The following is a 21272-nucleotide window of genomic DNA, read 5'->3' on the forward strand; positions in this document are numbered from 1 at the left end:
ATGGTTAAAACAAAAAATTCGACAATTTTTTTCCAATATAAGACATACCCCGAAAGTAAGACATAGTGGGGCTTTTGGGGATAAAAAGAAAGTAAGACACTGTCTTACTTTCGGGGAAACACGGTACCTAACTGCAGAAATTAAACTTTTTTAAAGTCAATGATAAATATAGGCCGTACTAATTTATTAATTGCACTTCCACATGAGTCCAGAAGATGGTGCTATGCATACAGAGATTCTTCATAGACAGTTATTGTAGATGTAGTGGTTGAGGGAAGAATTTGATTGTAGGAGTTGGTTTGATGTGGACACTTTAGACTTCTGTTGCTAGAAGGAAGGTTGCAGCCTTCAGAACACATTGCTGGATACATTAATCATTACTTGCCTAGCAGCGCTGCTGACATACCAAGCCTTCTTATACAAACTGTAAAACTGTATGCGAAATCTGTGATGTACATCTATCTATCTACGCGGTTTCCCTGAAAATAAGACCTATCCTGAAAATAAGCCCTAGGATGATTTTTGAGGACGCAGAATGCTTTTTCAGGATTTTTGAGAATTCTTAAAATATTTGCCCTGCTCCAAAATTAAGCGCTAGTTACAATTAATTAAAAAAGTAAATTTAAATAGTGTCCAGTCAGTAAAAACAAGTAAAATCTTTTGGAGCAAAAATTAATATAAGTCCCTGTCTTATTTTCAGGGAAAAGGGGTATCTATTTATCTATCTTTTGTGTTGCCCTGAAAGTAATACCCTGTCGTATTTTAATTTTTGCCCCAAAAGAGGCACTAGCTCTTATCTTCAGGGGGTGTCTTATTATACTTACCAGGTATCCAGGGTCCAGGTCCCTCCCACCGCTCTCTGGAGCTCTGATACACTGAGCTGCGGCTTTGTTTGACCATTTCATAAATCTCCCCTCTAAAGGGCGATTGGTTTTCCGATCGCTGCTAAGCCAATCAATGCAGCGCTTCATTAACAAATCACGGCCATCACATTGGTTCATTGAGCACTGTATTGAATTGGCTGAGCAGCGCTCAAGTATCAATCAGAGCCATCACTTCCTGGAGGTGGGATTTATGAATCTTGTAACCAGGAAGTGATCCTCTGTGGGTAACCGAGGACTGCAGAACGCATGGCGGAGCTCCGGAGCGCAGCAGGAGGACCTAGCCTGAACCTGCTAGGTAAGTATCCTTTTTTAATGTAATGCAGCTAAGACTTATTTTCTGGGTAGGGCTTATATTTCAAGCCTCCCAACAAATCAGGGTAGGGCTTGCTTTTGGGGTAGGTCTTATTTTCAGGTATCTATCTCATATCCTATCTATCATTCTCATATCTATCTGACTATCTCATATCTATCTATCCATTTCTCTCATATCTATCTATCCATCTATCTAATATCTATCTCTCTCTCGTATCTATCTATCTAACATCTATCTATCTCTTGTATCTATCTATCTATCTCTCATATCTATCTATATCATATGTATTTATCTCGTATGTATCTATCACATATTTATCTATCCATTTATCTTGTATCTATCTATATCATATCTATTATCTATCTATCTATATCATATCTATCATGTGTCTATCTACCTAGTATCTATCTATCTTGTATCTATCTATCTCATATTTCTATCTATATATCTATCTACCTACTTATGTGCTGATATAGAGGCATGAGCCTCTTTGGTGATTCCTAATATTCTTATAATTCAGATTAGGAGTAGAGATGAGCGAGCACCAAAATGCTCGGGCGCTCGTTACTCGGGACGAATTTATCGCGATGCTCGAGGGTTCGTTTCGAGTAACGAAGCCCATTGAAGTCAATGGGCGACCGGAGCATTTTTGTATTTCGCCGATGCTCGCTAAGGTTTTCATGTGTGAAAATCTAGGCAATTCAAGAAAGTGATGGGAACGACACAGAAACGGATAGGGCAGGCGAGGGGCTACATGTTGGCCTGCATCTCAAGTTCACAGGTCCCACTATTAAGCCACAATACCGGCAAGAGTGCCCCCCCCCCCCCCCTCCCAACAACTTTTACTTCTGAAAAGCCCTCATTAGCATGGCATACCTTAGCTAAGCACCACACTACCTCCAACAAAGCACAATCACTGCCTGCATGACACTCCGCTGCCACTTCTCCTGGGTTACATGCTGCCCAACCCCCCTCCCCCCTGCACGACACAGTGTCCACAGCGCACACCAAACTGTCCCTGCGCAGCCTTCAGCTGCCCTCATGCCACACCACCCTCATGTCTATTTATAAGTGCGTCTGCCATGAGGAGGAACTGCAGGCACACACTGCAGAGGGTTGGCACGGCTAGGCAGCGACCCTCTTTAAAAGTGGTGGGGCGATAGCCCACAATGCTGTACAGAAGCAATGAGAAATCCAATCCTGTGCCACCTCCATCAGGAGCTGCACACGTGGGCATAGCAATGGGGAACCTATGTGCCACACACTATTCATTCTGTCAAGGTGTCTGTACGCCCCAGTCAGACTGGTAATATGTACCTTAACAGTAACCGCGTTGGTGGTAATGTGGTGGTGACTGCGGACCTAGTAGCACGGTTGTATTTTGTTGGTTTTCGGAATGTGGCCAGGATTAAGTGGGCCGTGGCGGGGGGATGGTGGGGGGGCTCTCTTGTTGTGTCGGTAAAGGTGAAATTCTTGGACTGCCACCAGACGAACCAATGCAAAGGCATTTGCCAAGAATGTTTTCATTGTTGGAGGAGGAGGGGGATGTTTTTGAGGCACTACGTGTCCTCTCCACATGTCCGTGGTTATATGCACCTTAACAGTAACCGCGTTGGTGGGAAATGGCCTCGCCGCCATCATGTCTTTGGGAAGCCTCTGTTTCCACACCCCAGAGACATACCATTAGCAGCGGTATAGGCAGAGCCCAGAATTCGTAACATTTCAGCCGTAGCATTAGGACAGGCCCCACTAACATATCACTAGCAGCATTATAGGGGGAGCACAGTATTAGTTCCATTTCAGTAATAGTAGCACTCAAGACAGGCCCCAGTAACAATTCCGAAGCAGCAGTATAGGAGGAGCATAGTCTAAGTTCCATTTCAGTAATAGTAGCAGCCTACACAGGCCCCAGGAACAATTCCGAAGCAGCAGTATAGTGGGAGCGCAGTCTTAGTTCCATTTCAGTAGCTGCAGTATAGCCAAGGCCCAAGTTACATTTATGTAGCTAAAGTGTAGGCCAACCCCACACACCTTTCTGTACCATGAGTGCAGGCGAAGAACATAGAAATTACTATGATTACACTGTAGGTGAGGGCCCAAAAAAATTGGTGTACCAACAGTACTAATGTACCTCAGTAAAAATTGGCCATGCCCAACCAAGATGGCAGGTGAAACCCATTAATCGCTTTGGTTAATGTGGCTTAAGTGGTAACTAGGCCTGGAGGCAGCCCAGTTTAACGAAAAATTGGTTCAAGTTAAAGTTCCAACGCTTTTAAGAGCATTGAAACGTATAAAAATTGTTTAGAAAAATTATATGAGTGAGCCTTGTGGCCCTAAGAAAAATTGCCCGTTCAGCGTGATTACGTGAGGTTTCAGGAGGAGGAGCAGGAGGAGGAGGAGGAATATTATACACAGATTGATGAAGCAGAAATGTCCCCGTTTTGGATGGTGAGAGAGAACTATGCTTCCATCCGCGGGTGCAGCCTACGTATTGCTTAGGTATCGCTGTTGTCCGCTGGTGGAGAAGAGAAGTCTGGGGAAATCCAGGCTTTGTTCATCTTGATGAGTGTTAGCCTGTCGGCACTGTCGGTTGACAGGCGGGTACGCTTATCTGTGATGATTCCCCCAGCCGCACTAAACACCCTCTCCGACAAGACGCTAGCCGCAGGACAAGCAAGTACCTCCAGGGCATACAGCGCTAGTTCAGGCCACGTGTCCAGCTTCGACACCCAGTAGTTGTAGGTGGCAGAGGCGTCACGGAGGACGGTCGTGCGATCGGCTACGTACTCCCTCACCATCCTTTTACAGTGCTCCCGCCGACTCAGCCTTGACTGGGGAGCGGTGACACAGTCTTGCTGGGGAGCCATAAAGCTGTCCAGGCCCTTAAAGACTGTTGCACTGCCTGGGCTGTACATGCTGCTCGATCTCCGCACCTCCCCTGCTACCTGGCCCTCGGAACTGCGCCTTCTGCCACTAGCGCTGTCGGATGGGAATTTTACCATCAGCTTGTCCGCCAGGGTCCTGTGGTATAGCAACACTCTCGAACCCCTTTCCTCTTCGGGAATGAGAGTGGGAAGGTTCTCCTTATAGCGTGGGTCGAGCAGTGTGTACACCCAGTAATCCGTAGTGGCCAGAATGCGTGTAACGCGAGGGTCACGAGAAAGGCATCCTAACATGAAGTCAGACATGTGTGCCAGGGTACCTGTACGCAACACATGGCTGTCCGCACTAGGAAGATCACTTTCAGGATCCTCCTCCTCCTCCTCCTCCTTCCTTCTCCTCCTCCTCAGGCCATACACGCTGAAATGCTGACAGGCAAGCAGCATGGGTACCGTCAGCAGTGGGCCAAGCTGTCTCTTCCCCCTCCTCCTCATCCTCCTCATGCTCCTCCTCCTCCTCCTGAACGCGCTGAGATATAGACAGGAGGGTGCTCTGACTATCCAGCGACATACTGTCTTCCCCCGGCTCTGTTTCCGAGTGCAAAGCGGCTGCCTTTATGGTTTGCAGGGAACTTCTCAAGATGCATAGCAGAGGAATGGTGACGCTAATGATTGCAGCATCGCCGCTCACCACCTGGGTAGACTGCTCAAAGTTTCCAAGGACCTGGCAGATGTCTGCCAACCAGGCCCACTCTTCTGAAAAGAATTGAGGAGGCTGACTCCCACTGCGCCGCCCATGTTGGAGTTGGTATTCCACTATAGCTCTACGCTGCTCATAGAGCCTAGCCAACATGTGGAGCGTAGAGTTCCACCGTGTGGGCACGTCGCACAGCAGTCGGTGCACTGGCAGATTAAACCGATGTTGCAGGGTGGCAGCGTCCGTCTGGGACTTGCGGAAATGTGCGCAGAGCCGGCGCACCATTACGAGCAGGTCTGACAAGCGTGGGTAGCTTTTCAGAAAGTGCTGAACCACCAAATTAAAGACGTGGGCCAGGCATGGCACGTGCGTGAGGCTGCCGAGCTGCAGAGCCGCCACCAGGTTACGGCCGTTGTCACACACGACCATGCCCGGTTGGAGGCTCAGCGGCGCAAGCCAACGGTCGGTCTGCTCTGTCAGACCCTGCAGCAGTTCGTGGGCCGTGTGCCTCCTATCTCCTAAGCTGAGTAGTTTCAGCACGGCCTGCTGACGCTTGCCCACCGCTGTGCTGCCACGCCGCACGACACCGACTGCTGGCGACGTCCTGCTGCTGCTGACACATCTAGATTGTGAGACAGAGGTTGAGGAGGAGGAGGAGGGTGCTTTAGTGGAGGAAGCATACACCGCCGAACATACCACCACCGAGCTGGGGCCCGCAATTCTGGGGGTGGGTAGGACGTGAGCGGTCCCAGGCTCTGACTCTGTCCCAGCCTCCACTAAATTCACCCAATGTGCCATCAGGGAGATGTAGTGGCCCTGCCCGCCTGTGCTTGTCCACGTGTCCGTAGTTAAGTGGACCTTGCCACTAACCGCATTGGTGAGGGCGCGTACAATGTTGCGGGAGACGTGGTCGTGCAGGGCTGGGACGGCACATCGGGAAAAGTAGTGGCGACTGGGAACTGAGTAGCGCGGGGCCGCCGCCGCCATCATAGCTTTGAAAGCCTCCGTTTCCACAACCCTATACGGCAGCATCTCAAGGCTGATAAATTTGGCTATGTGGACGGTTAACTATTGAGCGTGCGGGTGCGTGGCGGCGTACTTGCGTTTGCGCTCCAACACTTGCGCTAGCGACGGCTGGACTGTGCGGTGCGAGACATTGGTGGATGGGGCCGAGGACAGCGGAGGTGAGGGTGTGGGTGCAGGCCAGGAGACGGTAGTGCCTGTGTCCTGAGAGGGGGGTTGGATCTCAGTGGCAGGTTGGGGCACAGGGGGAGAGGCAGCGGTGCAAACCGGAGGCGGTGAACGGCCTTCGTCCCACCTTGTGGGGTGCTTGGCCATCATATGTCTGCGCATGCTGGTGGTGGTGAGGCTGTTGGTGGTGGCTCCCCGGCTGATCTTGGCGCGACAAAGGTTGCACACCACTGTTCGTCGGTCGTCAGGCGTCTCTGTGAAAAACTGCCAGACCTTAGAGCACCTCGGCCTCTGCTGGGTGGCATGGCGCGAGGGTGCGCCTTGGGAAACAGTTGGTGGATTATTCGGTCTGGCCCTGCCTCCACCCCTGGCCACCGCACTGCCTCTTGCAACCTGCCCTGCTGCTGCCCTTGCCTGCCCCTCTGAAGACCTGTCCTGAGTAGGCGTTGCACACCAGGTGGGGTCAGTCACCTCATCGTCCTGCTGCTCTTCCTCGGAATCCTCTGTGCGCTCCTCCCTCGGACTTACTGCCCTTACTACTACCTCACTGCAAGACAACTGTGTCTCATCGTCATCGTCCTCCTCACCCACTGAAAGGTCTTGAGACAGTTGCCGGAAGTCCCCAGCCTCATCCCCCGGACCCCGGGAACTTTCCAATGGTTGTGCATCAGTGACGATAAACTCCTCTGGTGGGAGAGGAACCACTGCTGCCCAATCTGAGTAGGGGCCCGAGAACAGTTCCTGGGAGTCTTCCCGCTCCTGAGCATGTGTCATTGTAGTGGAGTGAGGAGGCTGGGAGGAAGGAGGAGCAGCAGACAGAGGATTTGGATTTGCAGCACTGGACGGCGCAGAACTCTGGGTGGATGATAGCTTGCTCGAAGCACTTTCTGCCATCCACGACAGGACCTGCTCACACTGCTCATTTTCTAATAAAGGTCTCCCGCGTGGACCCATTAATTGGGCGATGAATGTGGGGACGCCAGAAACGTGCCTCTCTCCTAATCGCGCAGCAGTCGGCTGCGACACACTTGGATCAGGAGCTCGACCTGTGCCCACACCCTCACTTGGGCCTACGCGTCCTCGGCCGCGTCCACGTCCTCTAGGCCTACCCCTACCCCTCAGCATGCTGTATTACCAGTGATTTCCAAGCCAGGAAAGAAATTGGCGCAAGCCTGCAGCCAAAATAGAATTTTTTCCCTTGTTTTTCAAAGGACAAGCCACACTGCGTGTATTCAATGAATACTACTAAGTTTAATAACTGTGTTGCGGCCCTGCAAATGTGTCAGAGAACTGCAGTGATGCAAAGTTATTCGCTACAGCAGATCAGGGATTTCCCATGCAGGAAAAAAATTGTCGCAAGCCTGCAGCCAAAATAGAATTTTTTCCCTTGTTTTTCAAAGGACAAGCCACACTGCGTGTATTCAATGAATACTACTAAGTTTAATAACTGTGTTGTGGCCCTGCAAATGTGTCACAGAACTGCAGTGATGCAAAGTTATTTGCTACAGCAGATCAGGGATTTCCCATGCAGGAAAGAAATTGGCGCAAGCCTGCAGCCAAAATAGAATTTTTTCCCTTGTTTTTCAAAGGACAAGCCACACTGCGTGTATTCAATGAATACTACTAAGTTTAATAACTGTGTTGCGGCCCTGCAAATGTGTCAGAGAACTGCAGTGATGCAAAGTTATTCGCTACAGCAGATCAGGGATTTCCCATGCAGGAAAAAAATTGGCGCAAGCCTGCAGCCAAAATAGAATTTTTTCCCTTGTTTTTCAAAGGACAAGCCACACTGCGTGTATTCAATGAATACTACTAAGTTTAATAACTGTGTTGTGGCCCTGCAAATGTGTCACAGAACTGCAGTGATGCAAAGTTATTTGCTACAGCAGATCAGGGATTTCCCATGCAGGAAAAAAATTGGCGCAAGCCTGCAGCCAAAATAGAATTTTTTCCCTTGTTTTTCAAAGGACAAGCCACACTGCGTGTATTCAATGAATACTACTAAGTTTAATAACTGTGTTGTGGCCCTGCAAATGTGTCAGAGAACTGCAGTGATGCAAAGTTATTCGCTACAGCAGATCAGGGATTTCCCATGCAGGAAAAAAATTGGCGCAAGCCTGCAGTAAAACGTAGCTGGCTGCGTCTGATTTTTTTTAACGTTCTGCACGCAGCACACACGTACCCAGAGCCCTGAGGACTGTCAGAGGCAGGCGAAATAGAATTTTTTCCCTTGTTTTTCAAAGGAAAAGCCACACTGCGTCTATTCAATGAATAATGTATGTCTTCTGGCCCTGCCTACACAATTCTATTCCTGTAGTATTAATGCCGGGTGCAATGGTCTGCACAGCCGGTTTTGAGAAGAAAAAAAAAATGCAACACTGCTAACAGCAGCCTGGGCAGTACTGCACACGGATAGATGTGGCCCTAGAAAGGACCGTTGGGGTTCTTGAAGCCTACACTCACTGCTAACACTCTCCCTGCCTAACCACCACTTCTGTCCCTGTATTGCAGGGCGCAGTGCTCTGCAGATCCAATTTTGAAGAAAAAAAATACAGTGCTAACACAGTACTGCACACTATTAGATGTGGCCCTGAGAAGGACCGTTGGGGTTCTTGAAGCCTACACTAACTCCTAACGCTCTCCCTACAGCAGCTCCAGCACGATAGCACTTTCCCTCAGCTAACTCACAAGGCATCTGAGCCGAGCCGCGGGAGGGGCCGATTTTTATACTTGGGTGACATCAGATCTCCCCAGCCACTCACAGCAGGGGGGTGGTATAGGGCTTGAATGTCACAGGGGGAAGTTGTAATGCCTTCCCTGTCTTTCAATTGGCCAGAAAAGCGCGCTAACGTCTCAGAGAGGAAACTGAAAGTAACCAGAACATCGCGTGGTACTCGTTACGAGTACCGAGCATCCCGAACACGCTAATATTCGCCCGAGTATCAAGCTCGGACGAGTACGTTCGCTCATCTCTAATTAGGAGTTAAATTATTATGCTAAAAACTAAAACTGTGCATTCTTTGGGTTATTGGAATTCATAGGGCAAAGTAAGTAGGGGGACAATCCTTCTGAAGTGCCCTTTATAGTATTAACAATCCCTTTTTGTAAATGGGTCTTCGATGACTTTGATGATCATGGGTTTTGTGTTGTGTAGTAAGGAAAAAACATCTATCTCATATCTATCTGTCTCATGTCTGTCTATCTCATATCTGTCTATCTATCTCGGATCTATCTATCTCTCTCGTATCTCTTTCTCATATCTATCTTTCTATCTATCTATCTGTCTGTCTGTCTCATGTCTGTCTATCTCGGATCGATCTATCTATCTCTCTCGTATCTCTCTTTCATATCTATCTCTCTCCCTCTCGTATCTCTCTATCCATCTCATGTCTATCACATCACTGACAGCAGTGTGTGTGCCTAAACGCCTCAACCCGTCTCCTCTCCTCCTGCGGAACAAACAAGGCGAGGTCTGAGGAGAAAGATCCCGGTTGCACACACTGCCGTCAGTGTGCCCATCCCATAGCAGCGCCGGTGAGTGATTACCAGCTGGGAAGCTGCGGCACCCCGGCTGGTAATCACCTTCACGGTGACCCTGTGTCCTGAAAGTGGGACAAATGTGGGGCAGACTTCTGAAAGTGGGACAAATAGCTGTCCTGCTTGGGGCCCTGGGGAAAGCGGGACACAGGGTCCCAAAGCGGGGTTGTCCTTCTAAATCGGGACGACTGGTCACCTTAGTTAAAACTTGATGCATCTGTAGCATGGAACCCAGATGAAAGTGTCTAAAATCAAAATCACAAGTATAAAGATTTCATATGAGTTCATTATCTGTGCAGTCCTAGTGCCCAAAATTGCAATGGATGACCCAAATACCAGTGGATCCTCCGGTGGGCTGAGGTTCTCACACAATAATGAATGGCCCCAATGTTCCAGTGGAAAGCTATTCAACTTGGAGCTGACTTTATAGACAAATCACTTAGTACTAATGTCTATGAAAGAAATTAAAAGTTAACCTATTTTATACGGATTGAGTTATTTGCTCGGGCGTGCCTAAAGAGCCCCAGTCCAACATTGCTAGTGTCTGGTCTTATAAAGGAGGGAGGTATTGGACAGACTCAGCCTTGACTCATAATACTATTTATTTGCTCGGTTTATTTCCTCCGTATGAATGTCAGATGGCAGTGTAAAGTCAGAGCTGTACTGTTTCCTTTTATGGCTTGAAACATTGGACAAAAAGAACGCTATGTCAGTTGGCAGCAGCTTTATACAGTAACATTGAACAAGAGGCTTTACAGAAGTTAGCAGCACATTAAACTGCAAGCCTGGCATAAATAATGCTTGCTGGTGGATCTGGGCATTCAAAATACAAACCACGCAAAAGCACAATAAACCGTGAATGCTGGAATTTACATTCCTATGAAGGAATTCCAGTAGACACAATGCTGGCAGATAGTAAGTTGTGAAGAGGAATTTTGCACTTTATTTTCCAAAATCACAGTATCTCCAAATGTTACATGATTCAGTTTTATCAGTCTCTGCCTGTGCATTGGGATCATTGTACCAGACAGTTTTGGTATCGTTTGTCAGATTTTGAATACGTTTCAAGCTATATTGACACCACATCTGTGGTAAGCATTTTAACTTTTAAATTCCTATTTTGTATCGGTTTTCTCTCAGAAAGTAGATGGAACATCAACTGATCTTCCCTGTGCTATTCGGGGGGATAAAAGAATGCAGACTATCTATAAGCAAAGAGATGGCGAGAGAACAGTTAGCTAACTTAAATGAATGCAAGTCTCAAGGTCCAGATGAATTACATCCTAGGATACTAAAAGAAGCAGCGGAGGTAACTGCTGAATTACTTGCCATAATCTTTGAAAATTCCTGGGGAACAGAAGTCTCAGAAGATTGGAAAAGGGTAAATGTTGTCTCTGTCTTCAAAAAAGGGAAGAAGGTGGATCCCGGAAACTATAGGCCTGTGAGCCTGACTTCTATACCAGGAAAGCTCTTTGAGCAAATTATTAAACAGCATGTATGCAAGTACTTGGATAAAAATGGAGTAATTAACCAGAGCCAGCATGGGTTTGTAACAAACAAGTCATGCCAGACAAATCTAATTTCCTTCTATGACAGAATTACCAACTGGGTTGATCAGAGAAATGCAGTAGATATAGTATATCTTGATTTTAGTAAAGCATGTGACAAAGTATCTCATACCATACTTATTGAAAAAATGACCAAATATGGGATTGACAAGGCAACTGTTAGGTGGATTCACAATTGGCTGAGTGATCATACTCAAAGAGTGGTCAGAGAGTGGTCATAAATGGCTGCACATCCAAGTGGAATAATGTATCAAATGGGGTACCACAAGGCTCTGTCCTAGGCCCAGTGTTGTTCAATAAATGATCTGTTTTATAAATAATCTGGAGGAGGGAATTGAGGGAAAACTGATCAAATTTGCCAATGACACAAAGCTAGGAGGAATAGCTAACACTAGGGAAGAGAGAGAGAGAGAGTATTCAAAAAGATCTAGAAAAGCTTGAACAGTGGACGGCGACTAACAGAATGGTATTTAACAAGGAGAAATGCAAAGTCCTACATCTGGGCAAGAAAAATGAAAAAAGCACATACAGAATGGGAGGAATTGAGCTAAGCAGCAGCACATGTGAAAAAGAGTTGGGTATACTAAGAGAAGCATAGGGTCTAGATCACGAGAGGCAATTATCCCCCTCTACTCTTCCTTAGTCAGACCTCATCTGGAATACTGTGTCCAGTTCTGGGCACCCCACTTTAAGAAAGACATTGACAAACTGGATAAAGTTCAGAGAAGAGTTACCAAGATGGTGAGCGGTCTGCAAATCATGTCCTATGAAGAACAGTTAATGAATCTGGGAATGTTTACCTTAGCAAAAAAGAAGGCTGAGAGGAGACTTAATAGCTATCTACAAATATCTGATGGGCTGTTACAGTGCAGAGGGATCAGCCCTATTCTCATTTGCACAAGAAAAGACTAGAAGCAATGGGATGAAATTGAAAGGGAGGAGACACAAATTAGATATTAGACAGGGAGGGGGATCAATGAGTGGAACAGGTTGCCACGAGAGGTGGTGAGTTCTCCTTCAATAAAAGTGTTCAAACAAAGGCTGCACAAATATCTGTCTGGGATGATTTAGTGAATCCTGCACTGAGCAGGGGGTTGGACCAGATGACCCTGGAGGTCCCTTCCAAGTCTACCATTCTATGATTCTATGAAACAGATGAATTCAGCAATGTGCCCATAGACATTTACTAGCCACTGTATTTCTGCATTGATTCTTGCTCATCTTGATCAGTTGGGCAATCAAATAGGGTTTGTCCAAACCGATTTTTGGCAAAAATCGCAGGAAAATCAAATTCCCCATAATGACTGCTGCAGAGGTCAGTGTGCAGCCAATTAGCAGCTAGGGCACCTTGATGTCACCAAATGTGTCCTTTACTTTGCATATGGGCAGCAGTTTCAATGGACGCCTGCATGATATGACCTAGCCATATATAACATAGGCACAGTGTAACCAGCGGTTATTTTGCAGTTGAGCACTGGACAGAGAAGCTGCATCATGTTTATATGCCTATATGACAGCTGGTCTGTTAGGGAAAGATATTTTACAGAGGATACATTGCTGCTGAGCATGAAAGCTTGTATATTGGGGTGATATTGGAAGGACCAGAGAAAGAAGCTACCGTACGTCATGTTTGTATGCCTATACAAAGCATGGTCTGTACATAGAAAGAGTGTATATTTCTGTTGCTGTCAACGTATATAGCAGCAAAGGAGACAGGGAGAATAAGCTTTGGCGTGGGAATATTGCAGTTCTGTTTGTGGCCTCAGACATCATTCAAAGTCTCCAGTCCAGCCACTAAGCATTATTTGCAGGTCTTTTGCAACTATCAGTGGGGTTTGGGGAATTCAATTACGCTGAACCAAACAGGGATAGTGCACAAAAATACAAGCTATACTCTGTGGCCTTCTGTTCTCACATATTGTGCTGACAAAGGAATTGTTAATATAAAACAAAAAGAAAACCAAACAGGGAAACAGTGAATACATAGAGTGTGGGTAAATGGCCTCAGATGTCGTTCAAACTCGCCAGTCAGGCCACTATGAATTAATTACAGGCCATATGCAGCTACAAGTGACTTTCTGCAAACTACAAAAGTAGCTAATAAGTTACATAAAACTACACTAAAAAGTAAACAAAAAGAAAATCTTAAAAAAAGGAAACATGAAGAAAGCAAGTGGTAGGAGACGTGTTGGTGGTGGAGGTGGAAGAGGATGGGCACTTTAAGTGGCTCTCACTAAAGCAACAGCTGCATGTTCTGCAGGAGATGAGGCAAGCTCACTGCCATTTCTTAGAAGTGGTTCTGCCCATGCGTTACATCCGCAGCACGCAAAACAGGTCTTAGAGTGGAATTTGGAAACAGAGGTGCCAGCTCGCAGTGCTCTCTGTGGCAGAGTCCGCTCAGGAAAAGAAAGTCGATGAAGAGCAAGAACAGGTGGAAGATGATGAAGTGCTTGATCCAACAGGGATAGACAAGAAGAGTTATGAAAGCAGCCCGCTGGGGGAGGAGAAAGAGGCAGACGCTAGGCGGCAGCACCATGCTAAGATAAGGATTGGGTGTCACAGACAAACATATTCGGTGTACTGTTCCCATTAGCTTCTACTAGCTGCAGCAGCACCAACATCAGGCCCACAACTAGGTCTGCACATGAAACTTGTGCGCTATTCTTTGAAACTGCAGGTGATGACAGAAGAACAGTCATCTGTAAGATCTGAAGTGTTTAAACCACAGCAGGAACGTAAATTACCTTAAAACAGCATATATGAACAGTCATATGAACTCCCACCATCTGCTGCCTTGGAAAGCCCACCAAGACCATGAGGCAAAGAGTCATCCTCATGCTACTCCCTCTTCCACTGCTGTAGCTGCCCCTTCCTCCATTTTCCTCCCTGATTATGCAGTAGGCTCTGAGCATAAAGAGGGAGTTTTGTGTAGGTCCAGTTGAACTCCTACTTTAAGCCTCTTCTCCGCAGTTGATTATCGGGCTGCAGGCTGCTGAGTCAGGAGTGGAAAATGGAGAGCAGACGTTGAGCCACCACCATCACCACCAACTTCAGTGACATTGATATCTACCTCATATTATAGCGTGTCCCAAATCAGCAACCAGACCTCCATCCCCCAGCTATGAGTACGTAAAGGGAAATACCACCACAACCATCCACAAGCATAGAGCCTGAATACATTTCCATTGCACAGCTGCTCGTAATGGAAATGCTGCTCTTCAGGTTGGTGGAGACAGAGGCCTTCCACAATATGATGCTTTGTGCTAACCCACAGTACCAGATGCCCAGTAATCATTTCTTTGGCCAAAAAGCCATCCCTGCCCTGCACCACCATGTGAGTGATAACGTGTCCCTGGTATTGAAGAATACTGTCAGTGGCGGGGTGGACCTGACCATGGACATGTGGTGCAGCAAGCATGGCCAGGGGTGTTACATATCCTTAACAGCACATTGGGTCAATGTTCTGCAGATGGGGCATGAAGCCGAAAGTGATGGTTCACGTTTCATAGTACCCCCAAAAGTTGTGACACATTCATCCTCACACCCCTCCTCTTCTTCCTTCACCTCTTCATACCACCTTTCAACACCCTCTACATCGGCACAGATATCTGAATGTAACCAGATCCAACCTCTATGCAACGGTACATGTGGTAAACACTAAATTGCTGTCCTACAACTCATATGTCTAAGGGAGCATAGCCAAACGTCCGAAGAGCTGTTGACAGCTCTTCACACCCAGGCTGACAACTGGCTGACCCTGCAGTGCATGTTTGTGCACTGCACCATAGGTTTTACGCCTGCAGGGTATGATTTTTTGCACATGGCAGACAAATCCTGATTTAAATGGCTATTTAGGGCAGTCTTTACACAGGTGTATTTGCGTGGGGTTTTGCACCTGCAAAAGTTATGCACGCAATAACCAGACAATAGAAGCTATTGATTTCAATGGGTTCATACACATGCAAAAAATACCCGCAGCATGCTCTACTGTTATGCGCATTTGTGCACCAAGGGTCCCCAGAGAGGTCCAACGGGTGCATATGTGCGTGCAATATGCAAAAAGAAGTGCAATATGCACTGGACCTTATTAGACTAAATAGCCAATTAAATTGTGGCATGCTTGTTTTCCGCCCGCAGATGAACACAAAGACTACTCTAGCATGTGACGACCAAAAAAGCCTTGTTTGTGGCGCAAATGCATTGCACAGATGCGTGCGCAATTGCGCATAGGCACGTCCTCCCTAATTCTAATGAGTTTCAGCGTAGTTTTTCCTGCGGAATTGCGTAGTGTTTCACATATGCCTTTGAGTATAGAGCGTGCATTTGCACCTCTCATAGACTTCTATGGAGACTCTCGGCGTACAATTGTGCACAAAAGTTAAGCATGCTCCATTTTTGTCTGTGCGACTGAAAAGCACTAAAAAACATGTTTATTTGAACGAACCCATTGAACTCAATGCGTTCTATTCTCTGCATATTGCGTGCACAAATACTCCTGTGTGAAGGAGCCCTTAAACTGACCGTAAGTTGTAGTTCACACCTACAAAGTCCCTTTCTAAAATAATAAAGGTTTATTGCGTGTTATCAGACAGTGCAGGATGAAGGATAATAAATATTAAATAAATAATAATTAATGACACAAAGGGGGAAAGGAACGGGCTGTGGTGTGGTAGCATGTGCTTTTATCCCCCCTGTTTGTGTGGACCCCCACTTATAATACAATGTTATATCCTGATAAACCTATTTAAGGGAAATCAAATGTAAAAGTGGTATTTGTAATCTGGGGATACATGTAAAGAACGCGGAATCATTAGCAACTTGTCAATCACATACCATATAATTGAACAGAGAACATTACTGAGTGTAATCAGGCCTTTTCACATTGCAGTACAAAGACAAACTGCTACATGACGTTCTTTTCTATCTGAGGCCTGCTGCTTCTGAAAATCATTCTTCTTCTAGGAGGTTGCCATGCCGAAAGTAGAGAGGAAGAGAGAGAAAACCAAGAAAAAGTGCAAAACACAACAAAACAAAGAGGTGAGTAATACCACCTCACATGTGTCACAGCAAGCTCCGAACAGTTCAATACGTATAGCAAGTCATTTTAGGGCCCCCTCACACGGGCACAATTTTTCCGCATTCGACACTGCATGTTCTGCAGTAAATTCCGCTACAAAAATTTGTGCGGATTTTGATGCAACTTCTGCCGGCAATTCTACATTAAAATCTGCAGATTTGGGTGTGCAATTTGCAGCAGTGGATTAAAATGCAGATTAAGGTACAAAATGCAGGAAAATTCCACCTGTGTGAAAGGACCCTTATAGTACATATACATCAGATAGTAATGGATCTCTAAAAAAACACGTCCATCTAATGCTAAGATAATAAGGGACAAATATTCTGCAGGACGCTGCTGAAAATCAGCACCAAAATCTGCATGTGTAACATGCAGAATTTGATGCAGAATAGAAAATGGCAGAATCCTGTTGACATAGTCCACAGTAAAATCCGCCTTGCAGAATATTCCGTTCCTAGTGAAGGCACCCTTTATAGAGAATAAAGACCTCATATTGGTGACCCCAGTACGGTGCAACAGTCCCCTCATCACCAATGCATTGTTACTCTTAACATGTTGCTGGGGAGCATAAACGTGAGATCACAAAATCCGCACATGACTTCAATATGAATTTTAGTATCGATTTTCACTGCTCCTTTCACTCACTGCTTTGAAATGAATGAAATCTGAGGTGAAAATCAGGCGCTTTTCTGAAGCAGAGCATTCCGGAGATTTAAAAAATTTCAGCATGGCTATTTTTCACTGTGCATTCTTTCTGCTGTGAGTGAAGGGGATTTGTTAAAACTTCATTCACTTTACACTATACTGTACAATGTTGCAGAATTTCAGCATACATTCTGCAGCCAAAATGATGCAACATTTTCACTATGTGTGATCCTAAGGCCCTAAGGCCGCAGTGGAATCTGACCCTCCTGGCAGCACCGTCCGCCCATACCTCACATTTTCTGTACTGCAGATGGTCCACATGGCTTGCTGTCAGACATGCGCAGTACAGATTTTTTGTTTCAAATCTCCTGCTTTTCCCATGGAATCCGCAGCTCGACTTCAATGGAAGCTTTCTGCAAGAAATCCACGCTAAAATGGAGCATGCTGCAATTTGTTTTCCACATGCGGAATCCGCAAAACAGATCTACATGTGTTAATTGAGGTGTGGATGCTCATTCTTCCCTATGGGCAGCTTGAAATGTGGATCTTCTGAGCGAATTTCACAAATCCAATCCATCCGTGGATTATAATGTGGACTATAATGTCTTCACTTCCCTGGGTATGTTCAGTGTAAAAGTGCATGTTGGGGGCTTTTAGAGAGTGTTAGACAAACACTGAAGATACTCACTCTTCTGGACATAGTGGTACATATTAGTTACTTTTAATAAATCTGGTAGTGCCAAAGGGCAGTGACTAGGAGGGCAGCACAGGGGTGAAGGTGTCAGACGCAGTAGTCATGTTGTGGGAAATGATTCCTCAGTAAAGGGTCACCAGGCAAACAATATGTCCAAGTGTCACACAACCAGTAATTTATAGTGAATGGGCAAGGCAATTACACGTCAACTCTGATTGTTGTAATGTCACACTTCACAGGTGAATATGTGGCAACTGTATCATCAGCTTCTTATTTACCAACCACTGGTTATAATAGTAGCATTTGTGTGTATTAAAGGGCCACTCTCAGTGAAAACATATTTTTCCATCCCTGCACCCCACATCGTCTGTCACACTCTGGAGGTCTCCCATATATATTGCAGTCACTTCCATGCAATTCAACCTCCTGTGTGATACTTATGAGATTTCTCCATGCTTTCTCTTCCTCTATGCTATGCTATAGTGGAAATGGAAAGAAAGAAAAATTCCTGTGCTCAGGGTACCTCAAAAGACCATACGTAACTATGGTCAAGTGCAATAACTCATGAAATGAGGTGAAAAGACTTGTCAGTGATGACTTGAAAAAGTGGAGTTTTATTGAACCGGACAAAGTAATACAACGCGTTTCGGAGCTCTCACGGCTCCTTTCTCAAGCACAATAGGACCCGTTGGAAGCTGCTTCAGTGTTTCCTCTTTTTACACCACTCTGACTGCTTCAACTATCACCATCTGTGAAGCATTATAGGTTCATCAGGTCATGACATATAGGGGCACTGTCCAGGCCACCACATTCTATGCTGTGCTAGCAATCCCATGATGCATCAGCACACGACACAACCACCTTGAGCCAGTAATGACTCTGCCTGCTGGGAGGACAGTGCGATTATCACTACTCTGTATATTCACCTAAATAAGCTACAGACCATAAGTAAACAGTCAAGATGCTAAACCATCATCTCCTTCATTATAACTATGTGACAGGAGTCTTTAGTCATCATCAGGAACTGTCATACGACATTATGCTGACTGAAAAACTTAGTTTTTGAGCCAAACAAAGCAAAGTAGATGCGAGCTGGTCAGAATTGAGAAAACATGACCACCTGAGGAGAAAGAGGCCAGGAGTTTCAAATAAAAAGGAATAACTAAATAAAGGTAATACTAGCCAACTTATATTTACTGGGGACTACTTACATAGTGAATGAAAAACAGATTTCACCAGAGTGGCCCTTTATTTTAAAATATCTACAATTCTTTCCTACCAAATATAGAGCCACCATCTTTGGTAGGAAAGATATGGGTATAATGTCTATGGATGGCGACGTCAAACTATAGTCATTGCATAAGAATAAACACATAACATCCGTGCAGTATTGATATAATGGATTTCAGAATATAGACAGCTACTTAGTTGTCACTAAGACACCACTGGGTCATATCAAAAGGATTTATACATAAGTTGTGGCGCTAAACAATATCAGGTAAAGCATTGCTTTGTCTAAGGACCCTTGCCAATCCAGACGGCAGCAATTTCTTCACTCTCATCATTTGTGAAATTGTAACAACCTCGACATTTTGTATTCTTAAATTTTTAATGCTTTGCTTTTTTTGAAGCCTAGTGAAAAATGTGAGCTGAGCTGCTCTGACAACCCGCTGACAGCAGTGGAGCCTAGTGAGTACTTACAATGGAAGAAAGAGCGTGAACAGGTTGACACTGAACGGTTAGCCCGGCAAAAGAATTCCAAAGGAGAGTGGCGGCGTATCTGGGATAAAGGGAAAACCGATGAGATGTAAATTCAAGCATTTTTTAATACTATCTTATATATATATTTTTTATCCTTTTCAAATATTGTGCAAGTGAGTGATCCTTCAGAATACCACATATTGGAAGGTAGATACTTTTATGAGTAAATATCTGACCTTTAACAGGCCTGTAATATGACTAGGGATGTAAGCCAAACCAGAATATCTATTAGGTATAGCAAACAGTTCTGCTGCTCTGCCCTGTCTGTTATCTGAGTTTGCATTTATTTTGCTCCAGCATCTCCAGAGTTAACTTTTCCTGACTCTTCCACCCAGCTGGAGACTGTTTGCCAATCATTCCACTATATAGCTTCCCCAGTTCTGGTATCTAGTGCTTTCCAGGTTGTTGTTATTCCTATGACGGCTTGTGGCTGCTGCTCCTGCAGTTTCCTCTGTGACAACCTTCTCCAGTCTGCACCTGTTTACATCCTTGGTTCCAGATCCTGCTTGGTATGACCTGTTCCTGTTATAGGGCTTTGACAGGGTTATTCAGTGCCCAGGTTCCTGCTTGGGGCCGTCCTTGTCAGGACGATTGCTCCGCTTATGTTAGGCAAGGACTTCCTATTCCTTACCAGCCCAGGGCTAGCTCAGTCTTAGGTTCTGTCTCATACCAAGCCACGGGCTAAGAAGTGAGCATATGTCCTCTGGGTCAGCTGTCGCTCCTGCCGGGCATTTTCCACCTGCCCGGAGGGCCGACACAGTGGTTCCACACTTGCAGACATAACAATATCCATGTATAGAAAGTGTTTCAGGGTTCTTGCCCCTCATGATTTTGACTTACTTACCTTCCTACAGATGGCACTTTGGAGGATTAATCCATCAATTATTTACAAAGTTTTTTTTCCCCAGGAAGCATTGCATGACCTGTGGTGCTATCCATACGCAGTAATATTACCTCTGGACTTTTTTCATATATTGTATTACAAAATCTAGTTTTAATGTTATGTATTTCTCTTATAGCCTCAATCATAGGCTGCACAAAAATAACTGTATCTCACTCAACACTCTTCCTTAAATGAGGATGGCAGCATTTTATAAGCTATACATTCCATCTGTACCTTTGATTTACCTGAAGTCTGGGGTAGGGAAGCAATAGGATGAACAGGAGCTGCATAATTCCTGATAAAGCCAGAAAATAGAAGATCAGTCAATTGCTGGTTGTTTTATTCTTTATGCCCTATGCATCCTGCAAATTATAGCTCACGAGTGCTGTACTAAAATGATTCTCGGGGTACAGTACATTGCAGTCTGAAATATGTCAAGATTTCAGACTGTAGCGTGAGCTCCTGGCAATCAGTTATGAAGAATTCCTTCTCCATTATATAGGAATACGATAAGCAAGTCACTCAGCCAGACAGGGAATTGAGAATCCATGTTTATAGAAAAAGGTACAGTATCTTAGGGGAGGCGATTAGAATGAACACATTTAAAGGTTCCACTGATTTAATAGAACAGAAGTATTTATAATTATACAGTATGCGTGATCACAACTTTTTTAGAGATAGCAAATTTTGCTCAGTACCTAAACATTTTCTTCTGCAAATGAATCAGTTGTCCATAAGCATTTAGGTAATGCTGCTATTTACTTGCAAATATCTATCTATCTCTCCATCATCTATCCATCCATCTATCTATCTATTCATCCATACATGCATTCTGGCGTAATCTTTTTGGTACTCTACATGTTCTAATGACCTCTGACCTGTATCCTTGTCTCCATTAATTTGTTAGGTTTGAAGGTGATATGCGCTATTTTGACACAGTTCCAAGTACATTCTGTGGCAGAAGAGGTGAGCATCATAAAATCATAGAATGTTAGAGTTGGAAGGGACCTCCAGGGTCATCAGTGAGTAAAAGAAATGAAAAAGGAGGGTGGAGCAAGACCCAGTGAGGGTAGTGGAATATTTATGGAGTACACAGAGTTTTCAATGATTGAGTATTTTGAATGGTGGAGGTGCTGCCAACCA

At 45.3% G+C, this 21272-nt stretch overlaps 1 protein-coding gene across 2 annotated transcripts in view; it reads left to right on the forward strand.

Annotated features, from left to right (window-relative positions):
• Positions 1-21272, forward strand: part of CCDC9B (coiled-coil domain containing 9B) — a 91535-nt gene that overhangs the window by 35568 nt on the left and 34695 nt on the right. For both annotated transcript variants that reach the window (XM_066588770.1, XM_066588771.1), the window contains exons 7-9: positions 16032-16106; positions 19117-19292; positions 21037-21095. In XM_066588770.1, the coding sequence (XP_066444867.1) occupies positions 16032-16106; positions 19117-19292; positions 21037-21095 (310 nt within the window). The remainder of the gene's footprint in view (positions 1-16031; positions 16107-19116; positions 19293-21036; positions 21096-21272) is intronic.

Source organism: Eleutherodactylus coqui, unplaced genomic scaffold, assembly GCF_035609145.1.
Source record: "Eleutherodactylus coqui strain aEleCoq1 unplaced genomic scaffold, aEleCoq1.hap1 HAP1_SCAFFOLD_85, whole genome shotgun sequence".
In the NCBI taxonomy this organism is placed as follows: domain Eukaryota; kingdom Metazoa; phylum Chordata; class Amphibia; order Anura; family Eleutherodactylidae; genus Eleutherodactylus; species Eleutherodactylus coqui.